General features: G+C 40.0%; 1 protein-coding gene across 3 annotated transcripts in view; it reads left to right on the top strand.

Annotated features, from left to right (window-relative positions):
* The first annotated feature begins 632 nt into the window (after positions 1-632).
* LOC121503396 (myosin-10) overlaps positions 633-17,246 on the top strand; it is a 103,738-nt gene continuing 87,124 nt past the window's right edge. For all 3 annotated transcript variants that reach the window (XM_041777787.1, XM_041777786.1, XM_041777785.1), the window contains exons 1-2: positions 633-843; positions 3,547-3,924. In XM_041777787.1, the coding sequence (XP_041633721.1) occupies positions 3,580-3,924 (345 nt within the window). In that variant the 5' untranslated portion in view covers positions 633-843; positions 3,547-3,579. The remainder of the gene's footprint in view (positions 844-3,546; positions 3,925-17,246) is intronic.

The following is a 17,246-nucleotide window of genomic DNA, read 5'->3' as shown; positions in this document are numbered from 1 at the left end:
GAAGGCACTCTGGAGGGCATTTAATCATGTTTTACTTACCACAGGAGGCATCTTTTGGGGTGTTTGCCCTGCTGCTACCCCTCTGAGCCCACCAGTGGGATAAGCTCTGCTTTATAGACGTTGAATAGGGCATGTTATGGTTTTCCTCCACATTCAAGTTTCTTTTAAAATATGTCTTGTAAAATATGATTTATTAGAATTAACTGAAGGTAGGGCCAGGCGGTTCCAATAGTAAGTTATTTTGCCCTTTTGTTTAGCGTTGCAATGTCAAGGTTTCTAATTTCAACAAATGTAATTCAGTTTGCGGAAATAATGGGTTGGTTTCTTCCAGCCAATGATAGAGGGGGATAGAAATACCGTAAAGTGAGAGCCCAATTGTCTCCATGCTGCTCTGGTGGGAGTGTGAAATGCATAGATATTTGGGGGATAGATAAGAATAGACCCCACGGTTAAACATCTTGTGAAATTCCCTATCACTGTGTTAACTTGTGAAAAATACCAGATTATGAGAGCAGCCAGCACGCACTGCCAACCTCTCTGTTCAGGTGTATCCTCCCACAGAGTGTCACCGTTGGCTGTGTATTGATCTGCATGGTCACTCTCTATGTGAGCTCAGTCCGGTGTAGGCGGGAGCAGCAGCGGTCAAGTCTGCTCTCTTTAGGAGGGGCCTCACTGTGGAGGCAGCGCTGTGCCTGTGGTGCATACCAAAGCCCAAATACATGCCTGCATTTCAATTGTGTGTAGCTGCTGGTTGCATACAGGGTCGCCTGATCATCAGGGGGAATATCGGACTGCGTGGTGAACAGGATCTGACTGCTGCTTCGCTGGATAACGTTTCACCAGGTAAGTTAGGTGGATATCACTGCGAGGACGAGGGATGAGAGAGCGCGTGGGGCAGAAGGGACTAATATGAGGATGGAGCTCGCGCTGGAAACTTGGAGTTAACGGTCGTCGTAAACCCACGTATAAATGTGTCGTTTCTAAACAAAACCGAGCATTGTAGTACGATTTTGTCGCCCCATTGAGAGAAAGTGTGCTACACAGTACGTAGAGTCTTATTTTAAGCAGATGAACTCATCTTATTGTATAGTATTGCTCGTTTTTGGGGGGCTACATATGCCCCCAACATGTCACCAAACTACGAGGCTTTGACACCTAGAGATAATGTAACCGCCGCTGAACCTGACGAATGTTAGATATGAGATGAATATACACGGTCTAGATACGTTATTGTAGCTTAATGGTAATGTATTCATTCATTAAAGGCAACTTTGATAGCCATATTTTGCCTCAGCGGTCGTTCTCACTGCACTTTTTAGCTAGCGTTGCCATAGTTACGCCGTTACTTACCACTTCGTGGCACATTCCGGTTTACCCACTTTAGCTTCATTAGCTAGCTATGTCGGTGGCGCAGGTTCATTAGCGCAGGTATTAGCCCAATATTTGTAAACAGGACCTGGGCAGCAAGTTTCCCTCCTGCTGCTTTCCGTTCATGCTGTGTCTCTGGTGGTTTGCCAATGCACAGTCATCGTGTCTGTTGTATAAGCTCGGTCTGTTTGGACAAGAGCAGGTTGAAGACTTAATCTAGGCGACAGGGATAAATGTTGAACTGGGTTTACTGATGATTAACAGGGGGGAAATGGGGGCTGATGTCGGTATTGTGACTTTCATGACGGCTCCCTGTCCTGTTAGACCTTCTGAAAGAGTAAACTACGCAGTATGCGCATTGCTATTGTGCAGATGTATTCAGTGGAAAGTCATGCAGGCTGTCAGTCTTTTACTGAAACCTGTTGTATGAATTTAATCCACATTTATGTCATGTTACCATTCAGCATAGGGCATGCTTTGTCATATATGGCATCCCTTTGTTAGTGAGGAGGATATGTTTTTAGTCATGTATTGGACCCCTATAAATGAGCTGAATGAGGGTGGAAAGTAAGTAATTACAGCCACTCAAATTACTGAAATTGAGTGGGTTTTTGGGCACTTGTAGCTTTTGAAACCAGTGATTTTACTTCCACTTAAGTAGGTTTAAACCAGAGTAACTGTGCTCTTACTTGAGTAAGTAACCTCACTGGGGTTCCTTTTGCTAATGTTTCTGGTGGATTGTTGTTTTTGTTGTTAGGCTCATTTGCACCATGAGTGAAGTTATCCACTGAGTTAGAATCCCCACCAGTGACTTTAGGTGTTGAAAAAAAGTAGCAAAGTGCATATTCTTCATCATTATTCATTGCCTTGCTATGAGGTTGACTGTGCTTTGTTTTTGCCAGAGGAGATCCACCTAACCACAGATTTCCAAGGGTTACTGCAGCTCTGTCATATTGTTAAATATGTACAAAGTGTTGTTTAACTAAACCCCGGACAAAAAATAAGGAAATTTGTGTTTGGTAGATTATTTCTTTATTGTAACAATGCCTCTTGACAATAAATCCTGTACCGTTGGAAATCCTATTCACTTCCCTTTTAAATGGTGCCACATTTGCAAGGAACATGTATTTGTGGGATGAGCAGCAGAGCTGAATATGTGGGTTGGGCTCATGAAATATTTGCCAAATCTTCTAACAGACAGCCTATTCTGCCATTGACTCTTGTTTGGTGTGGTTTGGTGGATTGGCTGATTGAAATCTTAAGAAACAAGACATATTAGCAGTTTGACAATTTATTCATTTAACAGGACCCCCAGTAGTGTGTAGAAGAACCACACACAGCCACAACAGCCTGGCACCTCCTCCTCATGCTGGTCACCAGTCTGGCAACACAAATTGCCATTCAATGGCATCCCATTTTTCAACTGGTATTTGATGCAAGTCAGCGAATGTGGTTGTGTTGGCTAGTCTGGTACTAACAGCAGGCCCAAGCTGATCCCACAAGTGTTCAGTGGGGTTAAGGTCAGGACTGCTGGCAGGCCATGCCATCCTGAAGATAGTCTCTGAGGATCCCTGCTCTGTGGGGGCGAGTGTTGTCTTCATGGAGGATAGAGTTAAGTCCCAGACTGGGATGCCACTGGTTGCAGAATCTCATCTCAATATCTCTCCATTGAGATTGCCAATCAGGCACCTGATTGTCAGCACCTGGGGGTACCAGAAGCTCAAAACAAGAGTTAATAGCAACAGCAAAATAAGCTTTTGGGCAAATTTTTCATGGGCTCAACCCACATACTCAGCTCTGCTGCTCATCCCACAAATGCATGTTCCTTACAAATGTGGCACCATTTAAAAGGATAATGGGTTCCCAGTGGTGTAGCATTTATTACCAAGAAGCATTGTTACAGCAAATAAATAATGTACCAAACACATTTCCTTACTTTTTGTGCTAAGTTCATATGTTGTGGCCAATATTGATACCTCTAAAGTGTTAAATCTAACTATATGTGAGTTTGATCAATTTTGCTGTGTAATGTACTTTATCAGAGAAGTGTTACTTTACCTGAACAACCAAACATCATTGATTTAAGTTAATGTGATGAATCTTGACTGCCTTGATATTTATGATATAATGGCATAGAATCTTTTTTTGTAATAATCTCTGCCCTCCTATGTGTCCCAGGTGGCCACGTTGCTCTGGTAAACCCCAGATAAGATGTCTCATCGGAGTGGCCAAGAGGACCCAGAGCGGTACCTGTTTGTGGACCGGGCTGTCATTTACAACCCAGCGACGCAGGCCGACTGGACAGCCAAGAAGCTAGTGTGGGTCCCCTCGGAGCGCCATGGCTTCGAGGCAGCCAGCATCCGGGAGGAGCGGGGCGAGGAGGTACTGGTGGAGCTGGCAGAAAATGGCAAGAAGGTGGTCATCAATAAGGATGACATCCAGAAGATGAATCCCCCGAAGTTTAGCAAAGTGGAGGACATGGCGGAGCTCACCTGTCTGAATGAGGCATCTGTGCTCCACAACCTGAAAGACAGATACTACTCTGGACTCATATACGTAAGTCTTATTGGCATGGACCAATATTATGTCTGTTTTCTTTCTTCAGTGGGGAATAATTAACCTTAAAACTCACAGATCCTATGGTTCTCCCAGCTGGAGATTGAATTTCACTCTCAGATGTTATTGCAGAAATGATGGACAGGATTTCTGCTTTAGGGCAGGCTAGCTTTTAGCCTTTAGATTTTAACACGTCCATATGAAAAAATCCCCTAATTTTTCAGGATTTTCTTTCAGACAGAGCAGACATTGAACTTTTTGCTGCACTGACTGAATCCTGACCCCACTCTCGCATATTTGCACACAGTGTGAGTGACAGATCTCACTAGTCTTTTAACCATTGCCAGACTTTTACCCCTGCTGGATCTTCCCTCTTTAGTGCCCTGGGGTTATAGATTGTTACCACCCCCCATGACTTCTCTTCCACCTCAGCTCAAATGTAGGCCTCTTCCATAAACACCCCTGGTCTCAGTTTGTTTGTCCTGCTTTGAGCCTTTACTGGTGGGTCTTGTTTGGTCTCGGAGACGGTGGGACTTCTCTCCCTCTCTCCTGTGGCAGTCTGTGTAAAACTTAACACATTTGGCAAGAACGTAGGGTAACAGGGGATTTGTTTTACTTCTTATCCGCATTGGCCTCTGTATGACCTACAATAGAACTGATTATTTCTGTTTTGTTATTCTTAATGTAAAAAGTGTTGCACTACAAAACACTGCAAAAACAGCTTTTATTAGCATTTTTAAACATGAATGTTCTTGACTAGTGATTCTTTGTTTAAAGACAGCAGGATGTGACTTTTTTTTTAGTTGAAACCACTACTTGCAAATGTACAGGATAAAATATTGTTGTTGCTTATTGTTGAAGAGGTAGCATTTTGCAGCTATGATCCTATGGTGTACTCCTGCAGGAGTTTACGATAGGATAATATTGACAGCAAGCCGCAGCAGAAAAATGCTGAAAAAGGGCCATAAGAAACAGATTAAATATGAGATGTAGCTCCTCAAACAGTGTACTGACGAGAGGAAAGTACTAGTGGACGTCTGTCTCTGGTGCATGGATGGTAGTTATATAGGAATTCAGAAAAGAAAGAAACAAGGCATAGCAAACATATTTCAGTGACTGTGAATCACTGTTATGCAAGATTAAGAAATGCTAAACTTTCAGTGCATGACACTCTGATCTGTTGTCATTGTCAAAAGTGAGAGAAAGTGTTGGCATAGTGGGAGTCTTTAAGATATGCAATCTTAAATGCATTAAGAAACACAAGATAACACAACTTAAAAGCACATTTTTATCAAAATCCACCAAATTTATATATTAATCAATGCATCTGCATTCAGCTGCTTACACCAAAAGAAGTAATGTAAAAAACTTTGACATTGATATCAGCTACATTCTTATTTTAAATGCCAGAATCAGCCCTGGTTTTCAAAATCTTGCATCTCTAAGCAGGGATGCATGATGTTATCTGCGTAACATTGGTAATGACGGATAAGATCTTAAAAAGTAAATCATCGGCTTTGGCAAATCTAAAATTTTCTTCAGATATTTATAACCAATATATCTGGCAAACATATTAGCAGTAAAGGATGTTCATATCATAGAAAACTATCATTTGAAAGACATTCACAAGAAAATTTGAAAACTCGAAGAGATGTAACAAAATATGCTGTACATACACTACTGCTCAAAAGTTTGGGATCACTGGAATATTTCTTTGTTTTCCAAAGAAAAGCATTTTCATGCAGTTCACCAACAGTTATCATCAACTGTCAGTCCTCTGCATCAATCTCCTGGTATGGCTGCTAATCCAAGTCAATCATGCTGCACAGCTAAACACTATTTTACTAAAAAGGGAGCAAAAAGACTGGACATTGGAAGACTGGAAGAAAGTGTTGTGCACGGATGACTCCAAGTTTGAGGTCTTTGGATCAAACAGAATAACATTAGTGAGATGCAGAACAAATGAGAAGATGCAAAAACAGTGCTTAAAACTATCAGTCATAGAGGTGGAGGCAGTGTGATGGTCTGGGGGCTTTTGGAGGTGGTAGAACAGGAGATTTGTAAAGAGTGGAAGGGACCTTGGGAAGGGAAAACTAATACAAGATGTTGCAATGCCATGCCATACCCTGTGGACTGCACTTGCTTGTGGCCAATTTCATCTTACAACAGGATAATTGATCCAAAACACACCTCCAAAACATCTACGAAATGTTTAAAGAATAAGCCGTCAGCCAGAATTCTGACTGTTATGGAGTGGCCAGTGCAGTCTTTGGATCTGAACCCTATTGAGCTGTTGTTTGAGCAGCTTAACCGTACGGTACAAAGGAACTAACCCTGACAATGTCAGCAGGTCCAGTTCATTTGCTGTATTTCTTATTCAGACTAATTTCACAAGTTTTTCCATGGAAAACAAGAAAAATTCCAAGTGATCCCAAACTTTTGAGTGGTAGTGTCTATGCTTGTTAGTTTAATGCTAACCAGAGATGTACTGATTATAAAAATCAGAGCAGATGCTAATACTGATATTCAGAGAAACAATTTAGCTGATGCTGATGTTTCAGGGTTTTTTTGTTCATTACTTCTTTTGGTGTAAGACTTCCACAATGCCAACTTTCTCACGTGTTTGGCCATAAAAACAGATCAGAGTTTTTCCAATTTAAGATTCCATATATTGGACTCAAGAAACTATCTAGTTTACATAACATTTCTCTGTAAAATAGATGGTTTAATTCATAAACTAAAATAAAGATATTAATTAAAATTAATTGTATCTTGAGCTGGGAGAGCTGCAGTTAGTTTTAGTACCTGACTCATGTCAGCAGATATTACTGCTTTCTTCTTTTGCCATTTAATGGTTAGCATACAGCTCATGGCAAGACCACATTAAAACAGGAGCCATTAAAAGTAAAGGAAAAAAATACTTTTAATTTAAATTAATTGTTGCATGAAATCTTTAATGTTATAAAATTAATGACTGAATATTTAAAACCCATTGCCCATCCCTGTAAAGAAAACATTAAATCTGTGGATTTTAAGGCAGTATATATCAATACTGACATTTCTATTTGGCAAAAATTAATTTGGAAATATTGGCAAATTGGATATCTACAAAAATCCAATTTATGCATCTCTATCCCTAAAAAAAGGAAAAAGGGAATAAATCTAAGATGTAAAGTATGATCCAAAATACACATGGATGCTCTAATCGACTATTATCAGTATAAATATTTGGTTTTTTTTCTTCAGTGTCTCAACGGTGTGTTTAATATATGCATCAGTCACAGCCGTGTTTGTATATCTGCATGGCTGGTGTCCTCATGCTCTACTTTCACCACTCATGGATCTTCTCTGTGATGTTCTGCTTGTGATCTTGACCCATTTAGTGACATGATTTCCAGGAATAGAATGTGGGTTGGTTTTTACCTGAGAGACTGGTTCAGGGACTGCAGTGGGAACTGTTGCACAAATTTACACATCAACCCTGACTTTCAGATGATCCCATTTCGTGTGTTTTGTGTGCATTACCTTGCAGGTATGCAATTTTCACATATTTGAGCCAAAAGCTTGGTGTTTCAGTTAAGTGGTAGAGTACAGCCTCATGCCAGTCCTCGTCTGGTTCCTCTTCATTTTCCCTCTCATACCACAGTGTCATGGTTCCTCCATTCTTGGTGGTTCAGGATTGGCTTCAGTGCTTGTTAAATCAGCCCTTGGTCAGGAGAAATTGAAAACATGTGTTTGACTGTGCTGGCTTTCTGTCACGGGGAGAATTTTCCTGTTGAAGAAGAAACCCCCAAACTTTTTCCAGCGTATTGACTTACCCCCCAGAGCTCAGCGACATCCACTGCAGACATAATATAAAATCTCCCTCAGGCTGTGTTCCTGTCAGGGTTTGTTGGAAGGACTTCCATATCTGAGTGAGATCAGCATGAATCTGCTAGAGTCTGATAGAAGTTTGGCCTGTCTGCTGTTTTTAGGTTTGGTTTCACTCTATTCTATGGCTCACTTCTCTTTCAGATATTAAAAGGGTGGTGTTATTCTTATACAGGGACTGGCATTGATTTTGGCTTCTGATAAAGCCTGGAATAATATTTTTGGCACCACCAAGTGCATATGCCATTCAGTAACACCAGTCCAATCCAAATAATGTATAAAGCCCCCAAAAAGAAGCTGATTTCAGTTACATTTTTTTTATTTTAATGACATATTAGCAGGAGAGTAGTGTTGATAAAAGTTAGCAAAATGTCATCTGTATTTTTTAACATTAAAATGTTTGTTTTTGGAAGTGTTGCTGTCTTCACATCAGCCAACACCAAAATTTAAGGATCTGGAAGGAAAAACTAAGTACAGGAGAATCTTGATGAAAGAGCTTATTGCTTTCCATCTCCTTGTAATTGAATGAATAACAGGCACATTTTTCAATAACTGATACCCGTCTCAGATTTTTGATAATCAATTAGTTCCTTTGGTTAATTTTCAAGCATAAACACAAGAGCATTTTCTACTTGCAGCTTCTTGAATTTACAGCTAATAAAAACCTTTTCCATAATATTTTAACATTTTATGTTTTTTCCATAAGATTATTCCATTAAAATTAATCAGCAGAAAGATAATTTGCTGCTTTCTGAATTGTCTCACATGACTGTCACTTACAGTCTGAAATTATCAGATTTTTTCACATATTTGAACATTTTATTTACTGTAATTTAATCCATGAATTGATCAGAGCACAACTATTCACCCTCTTTTTTGCCAATGTTTTTTTTTTTTTGCAATGCTGCAGTGCAATTTCAGCAGTAAATGAACATGTTTGCTCTTTGTTTCAAAGATACAAGGATTGCTTTTGCTAATTCTGTAGGGAGATTTTCACAATTGTCTCAGTTCTGTTTTGGCCTTTCTCATATGTAGACTTTTTAAGTGGTACCTAAATAAAGTATGTAAATCTGAGTTACGGTTCGGCACAGCTTTGACAAGGTAATACTCTCTGCTGGCAACACATTTTTGTTCTTACTTACGTACAACACAGTGATGATTTGTAGGGATGCAAAATATTATCGCCCTGATATTGGTATCGGCAGATGTCAAAATTTCTGCTGATATGTTAGCCGTGGATATCAGCATATATATTAACTATAAAATTTGGCCATATATACTAATAAATTAGTGGAGTTTTAGGCTGGACCAACAGACCAATGTAAGTTGAGATCTTTTTCTGTATTTATCCTAATTCTTTAAACGTAAAAGTGTGTTTTAAGAAAAACAGTTTGTTTCTTTTTTCATCCTCAAACCTTAAATTATGTTCTAAGGACTAAATTTTTGGTTATGTGTAATATATTTAAATATCAGTATCGATATTGGATATCGGCAAAAATTCAATATTGTGCATCCCTAATAATTTGGAGACAATTAGTCACGGTTTTGACTCAAAGCAATGGCCGACATACTTGATGATACCTTAAACTAATGCATAGCTTTCATGTGCCTCACACATTCATAAAATGGCCCACTTGCAGGTGAGAAAGGCTTCCTACGAGGGATCCATGATATTATCGACATGATACCAGCATCAGCAGATATGAAAATTTCTGCCGATGTTTACAGCAAATTCATCGGCCTCATGAATCAGCCGTATGATATGATGAGCAGCAGAGATTAGTCATAACCTTGCAAAGCGGATGGATACGCCCATTTCTGTGTTTCTCACTGGTGAATCCATCTTGCAAAGCTCCTATCTGAACACTTTGAGCCCGGTTAGAAAGTGACAGGACCAATCAGCATTTAGGGGCAGTTCTTTCGGGCACAGCGGAGTTGTGACGTAAGCAAGCAGCAACAAGAGGCTGGTGCATCTATGGTGGAAGAGATTAGTGTGGATGCTGCTAAAGGGCCAGTTTTATCAGAACTTGATGACATTTCTTCATTAAAAGAAGAACAAAAAACAGCAGTGAGTTGTTTTCTTTTCAAAAACGTTAAAAGTCGGGTTCTGACATGTCTACAGTCGCCATGGTTCACGTTATGCTGTTCTCTATGGAGTTTATTCCTTGGTAGCGGCGCCTGTGCACCTCGGTAGCAGCTACGACGTCATGTGTTTTGTTGCTCTGATTGGCCTGTAAAGATGTGACAGACAGAACATCCATCCAATCACCCACTGAGTTTTTTTCAAAGGCTCTGCTCTTTCCTAAACGCTGTCTATCAAAGGTTTTCCATATGGATGTGTGAAACAAATCCATCTGGTGTGTCACGTTAGATTAGTCATGAATATTGGCAAAATCTACTCTGCTCTGCTTGGCTCAGCCTCTTTTTATGCAGGAGATACTTGGGTTCTTTACAGTAGAGAAGGTGTGTGTATCTGTATTGGTAAATATTCTCAGAAATATTGGCATATTGGATATCTGCATAACTTACGATATCGTGCATCCCTGCATCCTACTGCTGTACACCTTACTGACTTTGACAGTCTCTCATGAAACCCATATGTTTTTGCGGGTTTGTTTTTATTTTTTAATGAAACAGAAGTTCAGCTGGATGTGTAAACTGATGTTGAGAAAAGCCCTGATCAGAGCAAGAAACCCCAGAGAGGAGCAAAAAGCTGTTTGATTCATTCAGATGCACTGTTTTTCCTTTAAGGAACGACACAGTAGCTCTGAACAGACCTTTTCTAATCCTGACATCAAATATTGTGTTAACCCGATCAAATTGTGTCTACCTTTTAACTGATGTTATAGTTCCAGAACACTGACTGCAAGCTGTAAATGATCAGGAACTGAAACCTTTTGGCAACTTCTGCCTTATTAGTATTGCAGTGATTAATCTCTCCTTCTGTGGCTCTTTGCCCGCCTGACGGCTCCATCCTTTTGAAGTCAGTCATTCACTTCAGCCAACTCATTTAATATAGCAGCTTTCTATCAGTGAGCCGCTGACGCACAGGCTAACCTCAATGCTACACACCAGCCACAGCAGCGAGTCTACAAGCAGGCCTTTGTGTCGTTTGATAAGCCTCAGCTGTCAGAAAGCCTCAGCATTCTTCCAGGGCAAAAGATCGTCCGTCTGTCTGTCTCCTGACGCCCACTTCAGCTCTGCTGCTGCTGCTCAGTGTCCGTCCTGTCTGCACCAGCAAGACTTTTCCCCACTATCAGCTTGGACGACTTACTGGTCTAGACAATAATGACTGGGATTTTGTCTTTAGTTCTGCTATCCTGACGTCATCGTGTATCTGACATTTTTGCACTTTGGTCTGCACATTTTGATTTAAACTGTGATTGGTGTTCTTGGTAGATCAAGCCAATTCCAATTCTCCTGCTCAGAACTACATTTTTCTGATTTTGTTCCTGATTCTAACGATACTTGAGTGTTTACTGATACCAAATAACCCATTTTATTCCAGTGCAATTAGATAGATAGAACATTGGTGAAAAACCACTGATTTCTTTGGCCAACATTATGTTTCACTGCTGGCACCACACTCTTGTTGGCTGTTAAAACAGCAGCAAGATTTACTTGAATGGCTTGATTTTTTTTGGAGCTGATCAGTGATAGATCAATGAATTGGCTGTCAAGTTCCATCCATTCCAAGTTTTAACATTTTCCTTCTTCAAGCTTTTTGTATTTTTTTAATGATAGTTCTACTAAAGCAACTTAGAACAGTATTAGAGAGAAAAATGCATTTTCATCCCTCAGGAGAGAGAAAGTTGGAACTGATTTGATTGAAGTCACATGTGCCCTCTTTGAGTGCAAGGCCCTGATGCAACCTTTGATGTAGGCTGCACAATAAATCACAATTTCACTGTTATCAGGATTTGAGCGTGTGTAGCGAGTACATCATAAAAATGCCTTAATCACAATAAGTAAGAACAATCTTTTTTGTTCAGAACTGTGCTCAAAGGCTCCACTTTTACATCAGCATGCAAACTTTTGACCTTTGAGACAGCTTTGCTCATGGGTCTGCACATGCATTCACTCCCACCACAGCACCAACTAGCCATCAGCTAGCCCTCAGATTGGTTTGTTATGATGTTGAGGAAGGAGAAAAAAGGTATATGTGATTAAGGAACAGCTTATGGAGAAAACAAACTACTGTATGCATTCTAGACAGGTATAGGTTGCACAGCATTGGCTTTGAATTGTGTGTACTCTAATCTTGCATTAGGTTTTTCCTCATACTTATCCAGGCTTAAGCTGAAACACTGTTTGCTTTGAATGTCATGCTGATTTTGACAAACAGAAGCAAAGATTTGTGAGTTTGAAATGAGTATGCAGTAGGCTTTAAGGGTATGAGACAATTGTGCAATACGACGTGATAATATTGTTCTTGACTGTGTAAACCAAAGGTTCTTCACTGGTCTTGCCTCAGGACCCACCAACAGATTTTGACCCAGGCTACAGAAGATTGCCAGCTGCTCTTTGTCTCAGGTCCAAATGGCGCATGCTGGACATGAAACCGAAATAACAAAAAGCAGCTTTTCACATTTTTTGTTATTTATTGTGGTAGGCAACCAGTGCTAAAGTACATTTATGCTCTACTTTTCATGTATGTGTACAGACACAAACAGAGCTTTAGATCTGTACTCTGCATTTGTTTTCTTTGTATTTCTGCACACTATCTTGTAGCTTACAGATAAGGACTAAACATTGCAATACCGCTGGTAATCATGGGAGCAGTGCTGAGCAGTGAAACCAACTGTTCAAGCCAGATCAACAAAACACAACGTATAAGAATCATTAGAAAATGGCTTAACATTACTCTTATTTTCTTAGGAAATTTGAACAATATTGTATGAGTTGTTAAAAAGTAAAAAAATGTATCTATTAGCTCACCTGGGATCAGAGACAGAAAACTAAACAGCTAATGGAGGACGGACGAAGCAGGAATCAAGTAGTGTGGATGTCTGTGTGAGACAGTGACCACCACTGGATTAAATTTTTGACGTTCATCCCAACATAACAGATACATGAGTCTGGTTGGTGGCCGTTGTATGTTTACAACACACTGATCTTTTGCGTACATGAATGGGGCATAAAAGATCATTAAGGTGTGTTAAGAGCCACTGTACTAGGTTGGAGTGTAAACAACCTACCCAAGTAATGTCTGTGTACTGTCATTAGAACCGCAGCAAACAAAGTCCTACACTTAGACCAGAACTGACAGTGTGCCGAGGTGCTCGGAGACTGAAAGGAGGACGGCGTGGAGCAGCACGACACCTACAGCCGGTGGGGAGGAGGCAGAGATGGCATTGTGCGAGAAGGCGGAAGCGGGGCAAACAAGCCGGACTACAGGCTAGGCTAAGAGCAGCCCCACACAAATCTGTCGTACTGAGCATATTTCTCCCGGATGCCCGCTCCCTCGCCAGCAGGATGGATGACGTGAGGCTGTGGATTTCTGACCACCGCTTGGACGACTGTGTTTGCTGCTACAGAGGAGACTGCCAAACATCATTTCGTTGTGTTTTTACAATGCAATGACAATAAATGACTATCTAGAAATACATGCTCTTGAACTTAAAAGTACTGCATGAGATTTTTCGCCACAACGGTTTATTTCCAGGCACACAATTTGTGACCCCCTGAAAATGGCTCTTCAACACATTTTTGGGGTCAAAGAGCCATAAGTTGAGAGCCACTGAACCAAAATATATGAAGAGAAATGTAAAGCACATATTCGTTCAAACTAGCATTTCCTATGCCTGTCTGCTGTTCTCTTCATTTTGCCAGAATTTTAAACTTCAGTGTCATACAAGGAAAAATTCGACTTGCCTGTATCAGGTAAATATCAAAACCTACAGGAAAAACAGATTTCCTAATGTTAGGTAACCCAACATAATGTTTGGTAATATCTTGTTTTCATTTATCAGAACTTGCAAAATCCTGCAAAATTGTACAAAACATTGACAGTGCTTTAGTACATAGACATACACCAGAAATTTATCTGCAATTTAGAAAGTCTGCAGGATTTTGTGTGCAGTTTTTAATAGTTTCATTCCTCTCTGCCTCATGAAATGCATGGAGTTTTTCTACTTTTTCTACTAATGACCACTAAATAACAGAGACTGTAATGGTTAAGAATGTGAAGTATTGAAGTATAGAAGATACTGACTACCAAAGGTTGCAACATGTCTGACCTGAATAAAGAATTAATCAAAAGAGCAGATTGTTATTGATACTAAGTTGACTCCAATCATTATGAGGTTAGCTGAAAGCTTTGGTTTTGGCTTCATTTGATGGTATGAAAGCACGAACATTACACCATTCGTCAGGTCAAAATAAGCTGAGTAAGAGAGTGTAGCTTGTTTAGAGAATTCTAAAAGTTCTCATTTAATGCAAACTATTTCAGTGTGCTTTTTGAAAATGTTCATATCTCAGGAAAGATGTAGTTGCGAATAAGTGAGCAGTAGAATTGATGTTTCACAGTGCATTTTTAATAGACTGGAGAATAATTTAATTCCAGTGCTCCTCTCAGATTGAGTGAGCAAAAATTTCCATATTTTTTGTATGTGGAGAAAAGCAGAAGAGTTCCTGCTGCTTTTTTAACTGTGAATAATACCATCCCTCTCACTGCAGTGATCATATTTCAAAAGCCTGCTCTGAAGTAATCAATAGCTTTGTTATGAAATCACTTCAACCAAACACTGTCATGGGTACGTTCAAGGTCTGCTGTACTCCACAGAGATCACCAGCGCCCAGAGTGTCCCCTCAGCCTCTGCGGGACAGGTCCACGTAGGCAGGCATGCCGCTGGCTGACTGATCAGAGGTGGCAGATGGGGTCGGCTGTTGTGTCTGCTGTTGCCTGTGTGTTTCTCAGCTGTTACTAGGCCACAGGATCCCCTCCCCTGGATCTGGTTTCACAGTGGAAATATCAACTTCTCCTTCCTGGACTGGGTCTGATATGTTGGCTTGGCAGGCCGAGCTGAATGAGCCGTGTGCTCCGTTAGCTGCAAGCAGAGGCAATAGAAGTTGTCAAAATACCAGAATTAAACACTGTAGTAACTGTTCTGATACTGCAGCAAAAAACAGATGTCATATATACCCAATATTGGGTATTTATTTATTTTGTTTACCAAAAAGTGCAAGAAAAATCTTGCACACTGTTCAGCCTCATATGTTTAGAGAGCAGTTGCTTTTGGGATCAGAATGTTATCAACTTCTTGATGTAATTGAGACATTGCTTCCTTTCTGGCATCAATGTATTGACATTTTTGGCAACCAAAGAGAATCAAAAAAGGTCTATTAATGTTGGTAGCAGACCAGAGATGTTTTTTTCCTCTGAATGCTAAGAGGGCTTGTAGAAATAAGCAGCCTTGCCGCACAGGAGGTGAACAAGTGTGCAGCAGAGTAAAGAAACAAACAGGTTGACTTAGTTAAACAGGTCTTCTTAAGCACACAATAGAAAACAAACCTCCTGAACAGTGTGTTTGCATAGTAAACTACACAGTTAGCCATATTAGTTTTCTAATACTGGCTTGGAAGTTTCTGGCAAACACCAAAGAACATGTCAAAAATATTAATTTGAGTGGCTTGTGGCTCAAAGACTTCCAACAGACAGTTTTCAGCACCTGCTTGTCACACAAGAGCATTAACTATGCAGTATTTTAAGCCTTAAAGCTCCTCTAAAGAACCATCTTGCATCAGCTTTTGTGCAGTGATAAAGCAGTATTTCTTATCACTTTGTTGACCTTGTCCAGATCTCCTTTAAAGAAATCTTATCCTATACTGTCTTTAAAAGTCTGATGTGTTATTCTTTGTGAATCTTTGCTATGGATGATAGAAATATTGTTTTTCATTAGAATTTTTTATCCTTGCCCTATTTCAACCCACTGACATTTAAAACAGCTACATAGAAATGATCAGCCCTGGTGCTGATGGTCTTGTTTGCTTTTGTGGGTCGAAGCTTGTTTGTTAGAACTCCTAAATGGAGCTTATGAGTAAGTTTTATTTTTAAAAGAAGACATTTTCAAGCATAGGAGAATTAGCTTTAGGGCATTTTCACATTAGGCATCTTTGTTTCATACCGTGCCCGGACATAATTGTTCCCCCTCCCTTCTCCCCAGCTGGCCTGCTTTCTCAGTGACTTACTGTTTTGTGCCCCAGCACTCTCTCGTATGTATTCTATCCTATACAGTATTTGAAAATCTGCCAAGAAAGATTAAAGAAGAAGGGACAGACATGGCAATCTCTCAGGTCAACATTTGTTTATGCCCTGTGTGGACAATGAGGTCCATCCTACAGGCTGCTGTGGATGTTATGATTTTGTAGACATCAGAGGAGGGTACATACTACAAGATATTCACGACAATTATGTGTCAGATCACCCTATTCTGACCAAAGTCAGGAGAGGCCTGACTATTGGATGGTTCTAAAGATTATCTCCCCAGACTTTCATATCGTGTGAGGTGTGTTAAGAATTATCTTTCCCCCTTCAACCTGCTCAGAGAAAGATTGGAGCCACCCCAATTTAAGTGCATAAATTCAACAATCTTGAGATCATAAACAAACATCTTCGATGTTTACAATCAGAAATCTGGCCAATGAGGAATTAAGCTGACCTAAAGAGGAAGCACAACAAACACAGCCATCACAATGATAGTAAACATGAAGCATAAAGTTTAGATGAAGGTCAGAAATGGAGGCAACAAGACATGTTCATACAGCATGATCTGTAAAACATACCACAATCCAAATGACAAGGAAAGGAGCTGGATTGAAATTGCAATCTCAGCAGCTATCCACATTTACCTTGTTTACTCTGAAGACGTGTTTGACTGAAAGTTCAAGTTTTGCCAGTGGAGACTGTGGTTGTTGGTGAATGAATATGTTAGTGTCTGGTATGCTGTGCCAGTCATCTAGTCACACACCACTCACTTTAAGAACAGAACAGTTAAATCTGTCATTAACTGCTATCATGTGTAGCGTTGCTTACATTGTCAGGATTGTTCAAGATCTTAAAAATCTCATAGAGTTTGCCACATCTTCCTACTTCCAAATGTGTTGTTCAGAGGATGAAATGGGTCTGACCTGCACAGATACAACAGTATTTGAGGAGACAAGAGATGTTTAGCATTGCCTTTACGTTAAGGATGCACCATATCGGATTTTTTGCCGATATCCTAAATGCTGATGTTTACAAAATAATGTTAGCCATTACCATTATAAATGTAAATCAGACCTAAAACACACAAGTTGAAGGATGAACCCACAAACTGTAAAATTTTAGACAGGACCAAACAGACCTATGTCAGCTGAAGACTTTTTCTTTGTTCATCCTCACTCCTTAGATTTTAAAAAGAGCTGATGTTTCAGTTGTAATTGTTGAAGACTTTCATATCTTCTGATCCCAA

Source organism: Cheilinus undulatus, linkage group 21, assembly GCF_018320785.1.
Source record: "Cheilinus undulatus linkage group 21, ASM1832078v1, whole genome shotgun sequence".
In the NCBI taxonomy this organism is placed as follows: Eukaryota; Metazoa; Chordata; class Actinopteri; order Labriformes; family Labridae; genus Cheilinus; species Cheilinus undulatus.
The sequence above is the reverse complement of the archived record's forward strand: the minus strand, read 5'-3'. Positions and strand labels throughout refer to the sequence as shown.